The following is a 13,760-nucleotide window of genomic DNA, read 5'->3' as shown; positions in this document are numbered from 1 at the left end:
TTTGGTTTGTTTGTATTTATTATTGTTTATTTAAAATAAAAAATAAGCCATTCTCCACATTTAAAATACTTTTTATTATTTTATAATTAAAATAATCCCAAGTTAAAATTTAGAATACAGAATACTGCTCATTGCACTTTATGTACATTTAATAAGTGACCCATATGTTCAGCTGTTTCAGCTTGGTTAAAAAACACATCTGGTTTTGTTATCCTTCCTGTTTTTTTCAAGTCAAAATACTTTTCCATATGAAGAACAGAAAAACTTCTTAGTTACAAAAAGCTACTTAGATTTCTTGAGTAAAGTAGCATTTATTTCTTATAAAGCAGAGCATTATTCCTTTTTGTAATAACAATACCAGATAACCCTTAGATTTCAGTTAACAGAACATACAACAGAATTACTAATTTATGGTGAGAAAAACAAGAGGTTCCACTGAGGTACAAAGGCTTTTCTTCTGGTTTCCTTCACTTTCTACCTTTCTTTGTCTTCTCAGAGATGGTGAGGAATTAGTGCACATTTACTGTAGCACTTTATTTGAGCAGAGAGCATCCAAGATTTGGATTTTCCAAACAAGAAACTGTTGGTGCTGTTTTCTTTTTTTCAGGCTCTCTAGTACAAAAAAAAAAAAAAGAAAGGCTTTTTAAAACGTACTCGGTGTATGCTGTCATGATTACTCTTATTGATTTTGTTTCTCAGTGCTGAACCCAAAGCACAGAAATGCTAAACTTCTTTTTCCTCATATTTAAGCATATTATGTCGAATATTTTTGTGAGATGAATTATCTAAAACAAACCAAAACAAAGACTAGAAATTAGGTACAAAGACATATTTACTATGTTTTCCATTGTGAGTCTTTAAAAGTTTCACACTCTTTTTTTCTTTTTTTTTTTTTTTTTTTTTTTTTTTTTTTTTTGTAAATCAAAATGAATAAAATTTCTAACTTTTTGGGTTTATGTTTAACAATGACCCAGGACAAAATTATTCAGTCAAGATGGAAGTCATCCTCATAAGTGTAAACTGATTTTTGGAAGATTATTTTTCTGAACTGGTTCTCAGCAACCAATGTATTTCCTCTATCAGACATTGTGGGTTTTTGTTCTATTCAGGAAAACAGCCTTGTACAAACTATGATTAAGCATGTTTAAATCCCACTGCATTTTATTAGAAGAATTAAGACATATTCTTAATAAGAGTGCATTTATACATGTCTTCCAGTAGGATAGATCTATATTTATGAGTTCCTGCATTTTAAGACCAGACCAACAATTATGCCATCTGTTGCTTCTGTACTGACATCTTTGATTTAACCATTGTTTCCAGAAAGCCACCAACTATTTGTTTTAACAATTGTGCTTTATTCCAAATTTATAATTGTCTGGCTTCTACTTCTAATATTATGTCTTATTATGCTCTTTCATCTTCAACGAAAATACTAAGCAATGCTGGGTATGCACTAATGCTGTGGAAAAATAACATTTTAAAATGTTAACAGTTGTCTCGGTGTGAGACTGCAGGATCTTGTGTGACAATTGAGATTGTTTACCAAGATTTTTTTCAAAATACCAAAATGATGCAATTTGTGCCTGAACATGTCTTTTCTTCGCATAGATCTTTTGCTGTGCTTCTACCACGTTGTATTTATTTTTGCTTTATACATTCAAATGTATCTTTTTACATTTAAAGACAGTGTTTATGAGCTCAATAACAATTCAGACTATGGAAGGCTACTAATATAAAGTTCCACTTTAAGGATTACATCCTTTTTTATTTGAATAGAAGTATATTTAATATAGACCAGCATTTCTGTATGATTACAAATCTATGACACTGCTTTGCCTTTGCTACCAGGGGTCTTGTGCCAGTGGTAAACATCCCTAATGAAAAGCAACAGGGAAGCAATAGGCGGTCATTCATTGTGTTTAAATCCAAACTCCTGAATGAGTTCCCAAATCCAAGATCCCAGCCTATTGGAGTTCCACTGCAGGCAGTAGAGAAAGAAATGCAACTGACACCTTCACAGTCTAATGGGCAGGCCAGTTCTTAATGTCTTAATGTCTTTACTTTTCAAATTTCCAAATTTCTGTGGATTTTCAGTCTGTCTGAAATTATTTTTTCTCACTGATTTTGATATTTCTTTTCCAAAATATGCATCATTTTATCTGCAAAACTTTCTAACTTCTAAACAGGACTTTCTAAAAGTCCTGTTTAAATTTTTCTGCTGGGGAGATTGGATTTGCTTCAGTTTGGTGTCAAGAACCTAATGGTTCTCCTTTACCTTCCTGCACACCATCCAAAACCTATTCAGATCAAAAGATGTGATATGTTTTTAAGTGTGTTTAGGCTATGATTAGGTATGTGTTAACAATTTGTATAGTCGTGTTTTGTAAATTGTCTGAATATTTGCTTTCCCAGCGATATCTGGCCCTTCTAGTTTTGGTAGCACCAATCTGTGAGCTTCGAGGTCAACTACAGGGAACATCTTTATTATTAGAATTCCTGAGTCTGTCAGCTGGCAGGTGACAGTCTGAGTTGTCACTTTATCTTCTGCCTTCTATACCATTATTTTTGCCCAGATGTTTAAATAATGTTTATGCAAAATGTTTCTGTTCCAATCTGAGAAGATTATTACTGCAGATTTTAGACCAACATATTAAATTTTTTGTTGCTATTTGATTTATCATTTGCTAGAAAGTCTTATTGAACAGAAGAAATGAAGAGGTGCAGAATGATGTGAAGGGATGTAACCTATTTAGCGATAACAAAGCCAGCCATTTTGACTTAGGACTTCATTTGGAACGCAAAGTCTTTTTCCTGTGTTGTGTAATTTTTAAGTAGCTGCTTTGTCAAAATATCTACTCAAAACTTTTTTTGACATTTCAGACATTTTCAGTGTTTCTCCTCTCTTTTACTGCTCACACTGGCACAACTAGGAGTTCTTAGATGCATAGAAATACTTACAGTAACAACAACTTAATTCACTATGTTAAAACTCAGAAAACTGATGTATAATCAAATAGAAACAATACTTAGTTACATTATATGTAACTTTCTTCACATTCCCTTAGTCTCTCAAGTTGCTTAGGTTTAATCTACTGTTAGTTAATTCCCCTTGACCCAGATTTTGTGAGGTGATTGACTGGGAATTAAGAGTGCTCAATATTTCTAAATATCAGGTTTTTTTCTATGCAATTTACATTATAGGTGCATTTTTAAAATCTTGTGGGAAATAGGGGATTTTCTGAAGGTGTGGACATTGCTTCAATGTACAGATGGATTATCTTGACACTTGCAGTGTAACAATACCCAGCTTCTGGAAGAAAACCTTTTCCATAAGAGAAAAGAAATTATTTCATTGGTCTTAAGCATTCAGCTTCTGAGCAGAAAATGAATTGCACTGGATATACCTAATTTGCAGAAATTTTAGGTAGGCTGAAAAAAGCAGAACTTTAGGCTCATTTTTCTCATTTAATACAACTGCTAAGGTGTTCTTCATTTAAAAGAAGATATGAACTTCTTGGTTTAGGCTTTCTGAAAGCTAGAGTAGAGCATTCTGTCCTGCACCTCTCAACAGTGACAATCTTCTTCCTTGTACATGAAAATGAAACCACGAACAAGAGTTGTTCATTTGGCAAGTTGAGATATTTGAGTCTTTAAAAACTACAGAAATGTCACGGAACATATGGTTCTCATATTTACCGGTCTTAGGTGATAAAACCTTCCCAGGATTTCAGACCTTTGTTTTTAAAAAAACAGCCTTGGAATAAAAAAACAATGGGCCATTGTGTTATTGTACCAAAACACAATATCTTCATTATGTGAGATGACCATAGCTGTTATTAAACAAAGGAGGATAGCAAAAACCTTTCATAAATTACTTCCAAAAGAAACTAAAATTTCTATGACACTCAGGAAAACTTTAAGCAACAGATTGCTTTAAGAAAAAAAATTCCTCTAACCAGAAGTAGTTCTTTTTCCAGTGGCCCTTCAGAGTGTGACCCATTTTCTCACCATACTAAATCGGGTGATCAAAAACGACTTCATGCCAAGATCTTACAGACACAGTGGCCTGTTCCCATCTGAAAGAGCTTAGTTTCTGAAAGAGCTTAGTTTCTAAATGGGCAGCAAGAAGATTGTGTGAGAAACAGCAGAACACACAAGAAGAATGAACAATATATTGGCAGTAAATATCATGTAGTTCTTTGGTGGTGCTGTTATTATAGGAAGAAGGTAATAAATTTACTCAAGAGTGGGACAAGCTGCAAGGAAAAAAAGGGAAGGAGAATTCTATGGATACATTGAGTTCAAGAATGATTTGTAGGTATTGGATTTGAACTGAAAATCAATCAGTCTCCCTTTTTTTGTCTTTTTTTTAAATATATCTATATATATCTTAATTGATATTAAGCATGGACAAGCTAAGTTTTTCTTAACAGGGCAATTGTAATAGTGTAATTTCAGTAAAAGTCCAATATAGTTAGAAGTAGTTCAAGATACTTATTTTTGTATAATCACAGAGCAACTTTACATTTGTTTCTCAAGCTGCTCAGTTCAACAGTGTTTTGAGGCTATTTTCTTGACCTGAAACTTTTGAAATTAACTTGTGTTAATACTTTAGGTATTCCATCTAGGTACTGATAAATCCTGGAAAAATACTTAATAAAATGTTATTGACTTTCTGAATAATTTTTTTCTGGTGCAAGTTACACGAAACATTAGGGAAAATGACTACTTCTCTTGCTCAGTTGCTCTCATGGCTCATTCTGCTAATACAGGACTTGGATATGTCCATGGGATTCTGTATTTCTCTTTCCCTTCTGTTTTCTTAGCAGACTCTCTGCTTCTAACAGTTGAACGTGCTGTTGGTTCCCGCTGCAGCTTGGCCAATTATACCATTTTTGTTTTAAAGCCTCTGTGAACAGAAATGAGAAATCTTCTATTTTCTCATTGTCTTTTCTCCAAAGTGCTGTTCCAGTTTTGTTTTGTTTTGTTTTCCTTTTCTTTTTTAAATGGGACTCCTTCCAAATACTCACTGTGTTTGGAAGGCTAAATAAAGTGAACTGAAGGAAAGATGTACTTCATCCTGTGAAGATGTCCTCTAACAATCTTAGCAGAGGATTTCTGTCATTATTATTCTCAAGCTTGGGATTTTCATTCTATGGTGGGGTCTAAGTGACTGGTGATACCTTCAAATCCCTCAAATTTGGAAATAGGTCTGGTCAGCCATTAAAGTGTGTTTGCAAATGTTCTCCAGGATTTAATTAAAGATCCTCTTTCAAATGCCAAAAATAACAAATAATAATGCCTGGAATAGATGAGGGAACAACAGGCTGTTTTTTCTACCATTGTTTTCCTCCATGTGTAACTGCCCCATTCCAAAAGCAGAAAATAGTTAAAAGCCAAGAGAGTGGAAATTTCAGAAGCGAAAAGAATAGTTAAAGAAGCACTGATATTTGTGAAAATAATTTTTATTCCTTTGTTTCATACCAAAAAACTGGTCTGTGAATGATCAAATTCTCTGCATCCAGCTGGCTTAAATGTTGTATCGCTGAGACATATTCAGCTGCCATCAAACTGATTCCAGAGGGATCAAACTGAATGTATGAATTGCTTTTGCCAATTCAGAAGATACTGTAAAACCATATTAATATTATAACGGCTGAATTATACTGTAGTTTATAATGTGTAATTTCTTGTCTAATTTCAGACTGTAGAACTAGAGGACAGTTTAATGCATTTTCATATCACTTTCGGGGAAGACGTTCTCTTGATTACAGCTTTCAGGAGGACAAGCCCATGAAGAAAATGAAAATGTCTAAAACAGTAAGGTGAGATTTTTATTTTTTTTTATTTAAAGAAGTATGAAAAAAACAGTTGTTTTCAAAATGGAATGAAACTGAATGATTTCTTTGTAAGCGCATACCACTTTTTTTTTTACAGTGTCTGCTTTTTCAAGTTTATGATTGATGTATTTCATTCTGACACTTCAGCATATCTGCTGAACCACTTTTTTTTCAAGCTCAAATTTGTGTAAGACCCTTTGTGAGTGACATAGCATAATCCTTTTGTTCTTCCTGTGCTTTTCATGAGAAAACTTGGTAATGAAGCCCGATTTGGGGAATTGAGAATCCCACATTCTTACTGTGCCTGCAGTAACCAAACTAAATTATTTCCTTTCCTCCCTGGATCTGCTAGGTCCTCCTGTAGAAATAGGAGGAAACCAAGTATTGATAACATTAGCATAAAAAATTGTAATAATAGTAGGGATTGCTTTTCGTGCTAAAATACTCAGAGCAGGAATAGAGAACAAGAGCGCAACGGTCAATGTTGTTTATAACTCCCTAATCCTCAAAATACGTTAGCAAGGAATTAAATTGCAATGTCAGTCACAAATAATTGACTGCACAGGGTCTCTGCAATTTTCAGGGAATCAAAACTTTTCTAGTGAAAAATGAAAAATTAGTGAAATGAAATGAGTTCTGCTCAGACCAAACATTTCTTGTGAAAATCCTTCATGATGAATGAATTTGAGACTCTTTGGAATTATAGCTCTTTCCATATAGCATGTGTTCTATTAGCAAATAAAATTATCTACTTGGCTGAGACAACCAGGCAGTCTACCAACTCAGTTTCAGTGTTTTAGCACTGAAGAAACACCACCATTATGTTTCACTTAATAGATAGGAAGCTATTTTGAAGTAACAGGGCCTTTAAGTGTTTAGGATTTTAGACAAGGGAAAACAGCAGTCCTAAGTAGGACTAAAAAATAGTAATTTTACAATGCTTTATTTGTAGCATGAATAAAGCTAAACAACCTCAGTCCTTTAACATTCTCATCAGTTCTCATGCTCATTGTTGTAGTTAAATTCTGTTGGTGGTGAGAAGATCTTTTTTTTTCTTCTCATTTTCAATAACTTGAGCAGGTGGGGAAGATTAGGATTTTTAGTTATACAATAGCAGCTGGTTTACTTGAATTTTGGCATGTTATGCTGTTAAGAGTTCTTTTTCTTTAATTTAGATTAAAAACTATGGGAAACTAAGTAGCTTGAACACGTGCCAATAAGTGCTGTTTTAATTTATGCAGAAAGATTATAAAACATGAGCCCTATTGTATTGAGAGAGGATTTCTTTGCCAGTTCATTCTTTGGGTATCCCTTAGCTCTGGAGAAGACATGCTAATAAAATAGGAATGCTTGTATGGATTCAAGGATCTTACTGTAATAAGTGACTTAAGAATTAGTGTTATTCTTGTTTTTGAATACGTGTTTTCTTAAGTGATACCAAATAATATATTTTCAGTCATGGATAGTTTGATAACCGTTTCCCATCAATAGATTGAATTGATTAACACAATTTAGCATTTTTGGTACATCTCTTACCAGATATCAACTGGAAAGTGCTATAGACAAGACTTTAGATTTTGTGTGCAGTAATCAGTATTTATTTCAAATGTTAGTTAAAATGGGACTTGGGAATATGTTCATATCTAAAAGTACTTTTAATTTATTTATGAAAACAATTTTTTCCTTTAAAAATTTTATTTATTTAAATACATGTGTTGCTAATGAGCATATAGAGGGAGAAACTGTGAATCTGAATGTGAAATGTGAATTTCATGTTTGGAAATAACATTTTTAAACACTTTTTCACTGTTGTCTGCCTTCATATCAGAGACCCAAGAGATTTCTAAGTGAATTTAAGGTGGTGCTGCACTACCACTGATGACAACTTTGTGTGTTCCCCTGCATGAAATGCACACGTTATTTTTCTAAGTAGAAGAAATTCTCTGTTGCTGGTGATATTAACAGTAAACCACATGTCACCTGACCTGAGGCTGTCTTCAGCACCAGTGGGGCTCGTGTGCTGTTGTGGTTCATACAGTTCCTACATATGCTGGTTACTCTTCTTTTACATATTTGCTAAGTGTTCTAAAATTTCTAGCCAAATAAAAATTATTTTGAGGAATATCTAACTAAGGCATTCATTTGTTGCAGTTCTGTGAAACAGAGTAAATATTTTCGTAATGCCACATCAGCATCTAATACAAATGCAAACATGCCTGCAGTGAATGACTTCAAAGAATTTGTTTTGGAAATGCAAAAAACTATTTCAAGCCTCAGAAACCAGGTAAGGTGCTATTATGGATAGTTTCTAATTGAAGATTTAATTTATTATGTTTTCCTAACATCACTCCTCTTATGTTTTTAATATTTAGACATCCAGTGCAGCCAAAACCCACCACATAGTATCTCAAACAAAACACAACACAGAACATGGTGTGTTATTATTTTTTATTTTTATGTTATTTTGAAATCATACTGAAATATTCTACAATTAGACCCGCTTGACTTTTTAACCTGAAACCTTGTTGTAACCATTGTATACTAAACATGGGATTAGTCTTTCTCTAAAAATTTATCTGCAGAGTTAATGAAATCTCTTTTTCCTATCTGAAATGTATAGAATATCTGTAAAACTATGATTAAATTGTAGACTTCATAGGAAGTAATACGCCAGACTACAGCTAAAAACGTAGTTAAGATCTAGATCTTAGAGAAGACTTTTACGACGTGGCATAAAGAAACTATTTATTCAGGATAACTCGGGCACAGTGGAATTTAAAAACATATACCATACATAACAGAGAAACCCAAAGTAGGCCAAAACGTTTGCCTAGAATAATTAAGTTTCTCCAGAGCAACTTTTTCATGTAATTTAGAGATATAAATCACATATTTCTTTGCATAATAACTTGATTCCATCTTTTATGGTGTTATTTAATCATTGTTGCACTCATCTTCAATGCTCCCATCTTGACAATGGAAATGTTAAGTGAATACTTACTGTATTTCAGTCCGTTCGTCTGTCTTCCTTGGATGTAAAAAAGACAGAGGGATTGTTAAAATTGTGCCTTCCTAATTACTATTCCCAAGAAGCACACAATCAGCAAGACAAACTAATCATATAAACCATGCTTTCATCATTAAGGAGACATTTGAGATAGTCAAAAATCCAAGGAAACATTTTTAATTAAGTTTTTTTTTTTATTTCACCTCCTTTTCATTCATTTCATTTTTTAAAGTTTAGATTTATCTTTCCATATAAGTCAACATGTAGTTTGCTTCTCTTTGTATGCTCTAGTTGTGTATTCCAAAGCTAGAAAAGATGTTTCTTCTATTAGTAGTTTTCTTTTGAAAAGCTGATTCCTACGTATTACCTATTTCTAGTCTTTTAGCATTACGATAACTAAGTAGTAAGAATTAAAAACCAGACAACTATTTATCATGGATTATGTAGTATAAATGCACAAATAAAAACCTTTCTTTGATTGTTATTAACTTTTTTAATATTTTCAGATAAAAAAACTTGAATCACGCCTCAGTAAAACTGATTGCACTGATGAAAAGGGTAAATCATATTCCAGCAATGAAACCTGGAAAAGGGACCCTTGTACTGTGTGTGAATGCAAAGTAAGTATGTGGAAATCCATTTTGAGAAATTATATAGGGTTCTGCTTCTGAAACAGCAGTTCCAGTTTTGTGCCTGCTAATTCCTCAGTAATAGTTGCTAATTATATCTCTTTTTATGGATCTTCAGATATTTGGTGCAAAAAATTATATTATTGAGTTATCCCTGTCCTTGACACTAGTTTTCAATCCGGCCTTTATATACTTTTATTATATTTCCATTTTCATTGATGTATAGTTGTACTGGAAAAATCAACTTGTAAGTGAGAGACTTCTTGAAAAAGTCTACTAAAATGCATGAAAATCAGTAAGAACTCAGCTAACTCCGTGCTAGATTTTAATTTTCTTTTATGATAGTGAAATTTTAAAAAAGGTAGTAAAAGAAATGTATCAGTATTTGGTATCCCAGAGTTTCGTGACTGAACATTGTATGAAATCGTATACTGCTCCATTAAAGATGGTATAATACAAAGACCCTTCTCAATAGAAGTTCATGCTGAAATATAATATGTGGAGTTAATCTTAGTAGCCAAGATCTTAGAGAGGATGACTGACATCATGTTCTTCAATAATATGAAAAATGTATTTCTTTTTTTGGAAAACATAGCTAAGTATATTGTGGTTTTGTTACTTTTTTTCCTGGCACAGGTTGGTCAGATTACCTGTTTTGTAGAATCATGCCCACCGGCTGACTGCGAAGCACCTGTGAAGGTTAAAGGAGATTGCTGTCCAGTCTGTTTAAAACAAAATATTAATAAAGAGAAGCCATAAGTCTGCTTTTTAGGAATTTAGGGTGCATACTCCTCAAATAATATCAATGCCTGCTGATGGCAAAACCAGGTAACTACAGTCTTTAACATCAATAAATCAAGATTTACAACATTCTAATGGTGCTGTAACAGTGTATCATAATGTATTGTTTTATTTTCTGCCCATGAAGGTAATCACAATGCAAAAATTAACGAAAGGGAAATTAGCAAACAGGTCAAAGTTAATTGTGTGTAAAACTTCTCAGGTTAGACAAACTCAAACTGGTGCTACTTTGAAAGAACACTGTCAGGTAGTTCTAGGTACCCAAAATGACTGGGCTTAAGACTTAGTCTAAAAATGAACACTTTGTTTCCTATCTGTAATTAGCAGCATTAAAAGTTTACTATCCCTTTTCAGTACCAGTCTGACTTGATATTTAGCTCTTTGTTATTATTTAGTAAATGCAGGGAAAAGGAAAACACAAGGTCGCTGTCCAAAGCAATGCTGTAGAGGGCCAGGTTCTGCAAACCCACCTATGCGTGGAAATCTCTTTAGTCACACTATCATTTCTGCATCGGGACCAGCAAGGAAATAAAGAAAACTACATGACATCTTTCAACATCCTTTCATTAACTCAAGGAGCAAAATGAATCAAAATTTTCAAACCAAAAAAGACTAGAATTAGTAAGGAAGTATAAATAAATGTAATTGGAAGATACGAAAAGCAACAGAATGTATATTACAGATGTCATTGACAGTGTTTCTCATTCTAGGAAAACATGCATGACAGAGTAGCATTTGATCTTAAAATGAACATAATCATTTTTGTCAAAACATATGTAATTGCTTGGCAACTTTTTTTTTGTTTGTTTCATTTATTTTAAATTGTTGTAACAAGACCATCCATTCCAGTTCTAAAGCATGCTTCTCTTGATCTCAGAACAGCTCATGTATTTGTATGGCCCTGTTTTGAAAATGTGAAAAGATGTCACATGCCATTTTGTATACAAAGATTCCTACTGATTCATTGTGCATATTGTCAATAGCCATATGTTCCCGATCATATTGTGGCACTGTTTGTTGAAAAAAAGAGCAATCAAAATCAAGCATCATGATTAATTGTGGATTGACTACTTTTTCTGACAAGGTATTTGATTTTTTTAGTTTTTTCCCATTTCATCTAATGCATATGTATTTTTACCTCAATATTTTTATCATTCATGTTAAAATGGTCTGCCAATGGACTTTGTTTCCCATTTAATAAATGTTTAACATTATAGAGTATATGTCTACACTAGAATTGCAAAGTTGTGTACTTTTTAGAAAACAAACTGCATTTTTTGACCAGGAATTATATTCAGTGAAGGACAACTGTCATACCTCATTTTACAGCTTTTTTTGGTGTTTATTCAGAATTTATTCCCTCCCTCAATAATTAATATGTTAGAATTTATAGCTCTGTCCTTAAGTCCTAAGTCAGGACTAACTAGAATCAGAGCTCTTCTTTAGTTACATGGTTCAATGACTTCTGAGTTTATTGGTCAAATTTAAGGAACAAAGATTTGAGCATCAAAGAAATCTGCACAAAATTAAAACATTCTCACCTTAAACATTTCAGATTAGGCAAACAGACTGAATACTTCATTACTGCATGGTAGATCAAATACCTGTCTAATAACTAACCTAGCACAGCAATATGAGTTCCACTATAATATTTTGGCACATAATTTCTCTGATTACTAACATTAATAATTTCTAATTTGATAAACTGATACCGTGACACACATTCAAACTTTGGTGGATCTTTGGAGCTTACTACAGAAACTCGTTTCATATTATGGTAGGAGCAATATGTACATGTGAATGGTGTGTTAAAGGTGTTGGTAGAGGTACACATGGAACTACAATTTATATTTTTAAGAATATTTTAATTGATTTTATATACAATGTTTTGACTTATGTAATTTTCTATGTTAATGCTTTTAGAAATTGTGTGTGGCGAGCATGTTTGAGTATCATATGGTTCCTAGAGGTCGTCATTCCTGTCCTGCTTTGATACTCTGGTATTTTGTTGACTTTTGTTGAGAGTCCAAACCACATGTCTCGTCCTGTAATTCCAACTCAGATGGAACTCCCATTGACCTATAGCAGGAATTCCTCAAAGAGGAAGGATTGCGGAGCTAAACCAAATACAATTTAACTGTCTAAACAGTTAAATAAGGCAGTAATACATCCAGCTGGTTACTACTTGCATTCTTTTATTCCAATTTTATATTAAATAAACTTTCTCAAGATTTCCGCTTATAGGAGAAGAGAGTTTCCATTTATACATTATAAAATAGTACCTTATATCTGATTGTTCCTTTTCTCCAGCCTCCAGAGTAAAATGGGAGGTTTTCTTTGTTGTTCACTGTTTATTCATATGGTATATAAAATGGGCTTAGGAGTCTGGATATGCTTAAACAAGTGTAATATTGAGTTATTTTCTGCCATCCGTTTATAAACCATTCAGGAAAAACAGGTCTTTATCCACAGTTTAAAATGTACTCAGTCATGGATTGTACTAATTCAGTTTTATTGCAGTGTCTGCAGAATCAACATTGATTTTAACATTTCTGAAACAGTGGCCAATGGTTAGATGACCGTTTCCTCAGTATCCACTGTGAGAATATTGCTGTAATATGTTGCAAATTTTACATATTTATTTTCTTTTTTGATGTTACCTAAACCAAAGTCTTTGTTATTTTTATTTTAATCAGTAAATTTACCAAAGAACTGTTTGCACTGTATAATGAATGCTTTTCAGTTAAAATAAAATGGGCCACATTTCCGAGTAAATTCCAAGTGATTTCTTCTCAATACGTGTATTGTTTAGATTATTTGCTGAAGATTTCAGTGTGTAGACTTCTATCAAAGATCCGTATTACTTACTTTATGCAAGTTTGTCATGACCAAGACTCCATTTCTGAGAACTAAGCAATGAGCTAATGAATCATGTAGATTCAGTAGGTTCTTTAATATTGTGACAAATTGTATTAAGGTATCTATTCACTGTTCTCTTCCAGGAGATGGGAAAAAAAAGACATGTAGACTCAGACAAGATATTTAAAAATGCATTTATTTCTTAGCCCCAATGTGTATTTGAAAACTCTTAGTGCTGACCATTTTTCCCCCATTTTTTATGGGAACGACATAATACTTATATATCACCTTTTCTTGCATGATTTCTTACCTTCCTCATGTCTTCAAACAGATCCAGTCATGACTTGCCTTTCAATGCTCTTGATTCTACATTCATTCTTTATTTACATCATTTCACAAATGGATATCCACGTTCATGCAGTCTCAGCTCAAAATGACTTTTTTGTGCAAAAGAGATCTTATTTACCTCATCTTGTTTCTCCATCACAGGATATGAATTACTGCTGAACACATGATGAGTTACTGTCATCCTTTGGTGGGGTGTTAGGCACTGGGTGTAGGGTACTGGGCCAGTTCCTTTGTTAGATCCGTCTGAGATTCATCTGTTTCTTGACTTCATAC

General features: G+C 33.2%; 1 protein-coding gene across 1 annotated transcript in view; it reads left to right on the top strand.

Moving 5' to 3' along the window:
• PXDN (peroxidasin) overlaps positions 1-13,055 on the top strand; it is a 66,022-nt gene extending 52,967 nt beyond the window's left edge. The window contains exons 21-24 of the mRNA XM_014956738.1: positions 5,708-5,828; positions 7,995-8,127; positions 9,357-9,470; positions 10,116-13,055. Coding sequence (XP_014812224.1) covers positions 5,708-5,828; positions 7,995-8,127; positions 9,357-9,470; positions 10,116-10,238 — 491 coding nt within the window. The 3' untranslated portion in view covers positions 10,239-13,055. The remainder of the gene's footprint in view (positions 1-5,707; positions 5,829-7,994; positions 8,128-9,356; positions 9,471-10,115) is intronic.
• The last annotated feature ends 705 nt before the right edge of the window (positions 13,056-13,760 follow it).

This window comes from Calidris pugnax, unplaced genomic scaffold (genome assembly GCF_001431845.1).
Source record: "Calidris pugnax isolate Ruff unplaced genomic scaffold, ASM143184v1 scaffold171, whole genome shotgun sequence".
NCBI lineage: Eukaryota > Metazoa > Chordata > Aves > Charadriiformes > Scolopacidae > Calidris > Calidris pugnax.
This window is presented reverse-complemented; position numbering and strand designations above follow the sequence as displayed.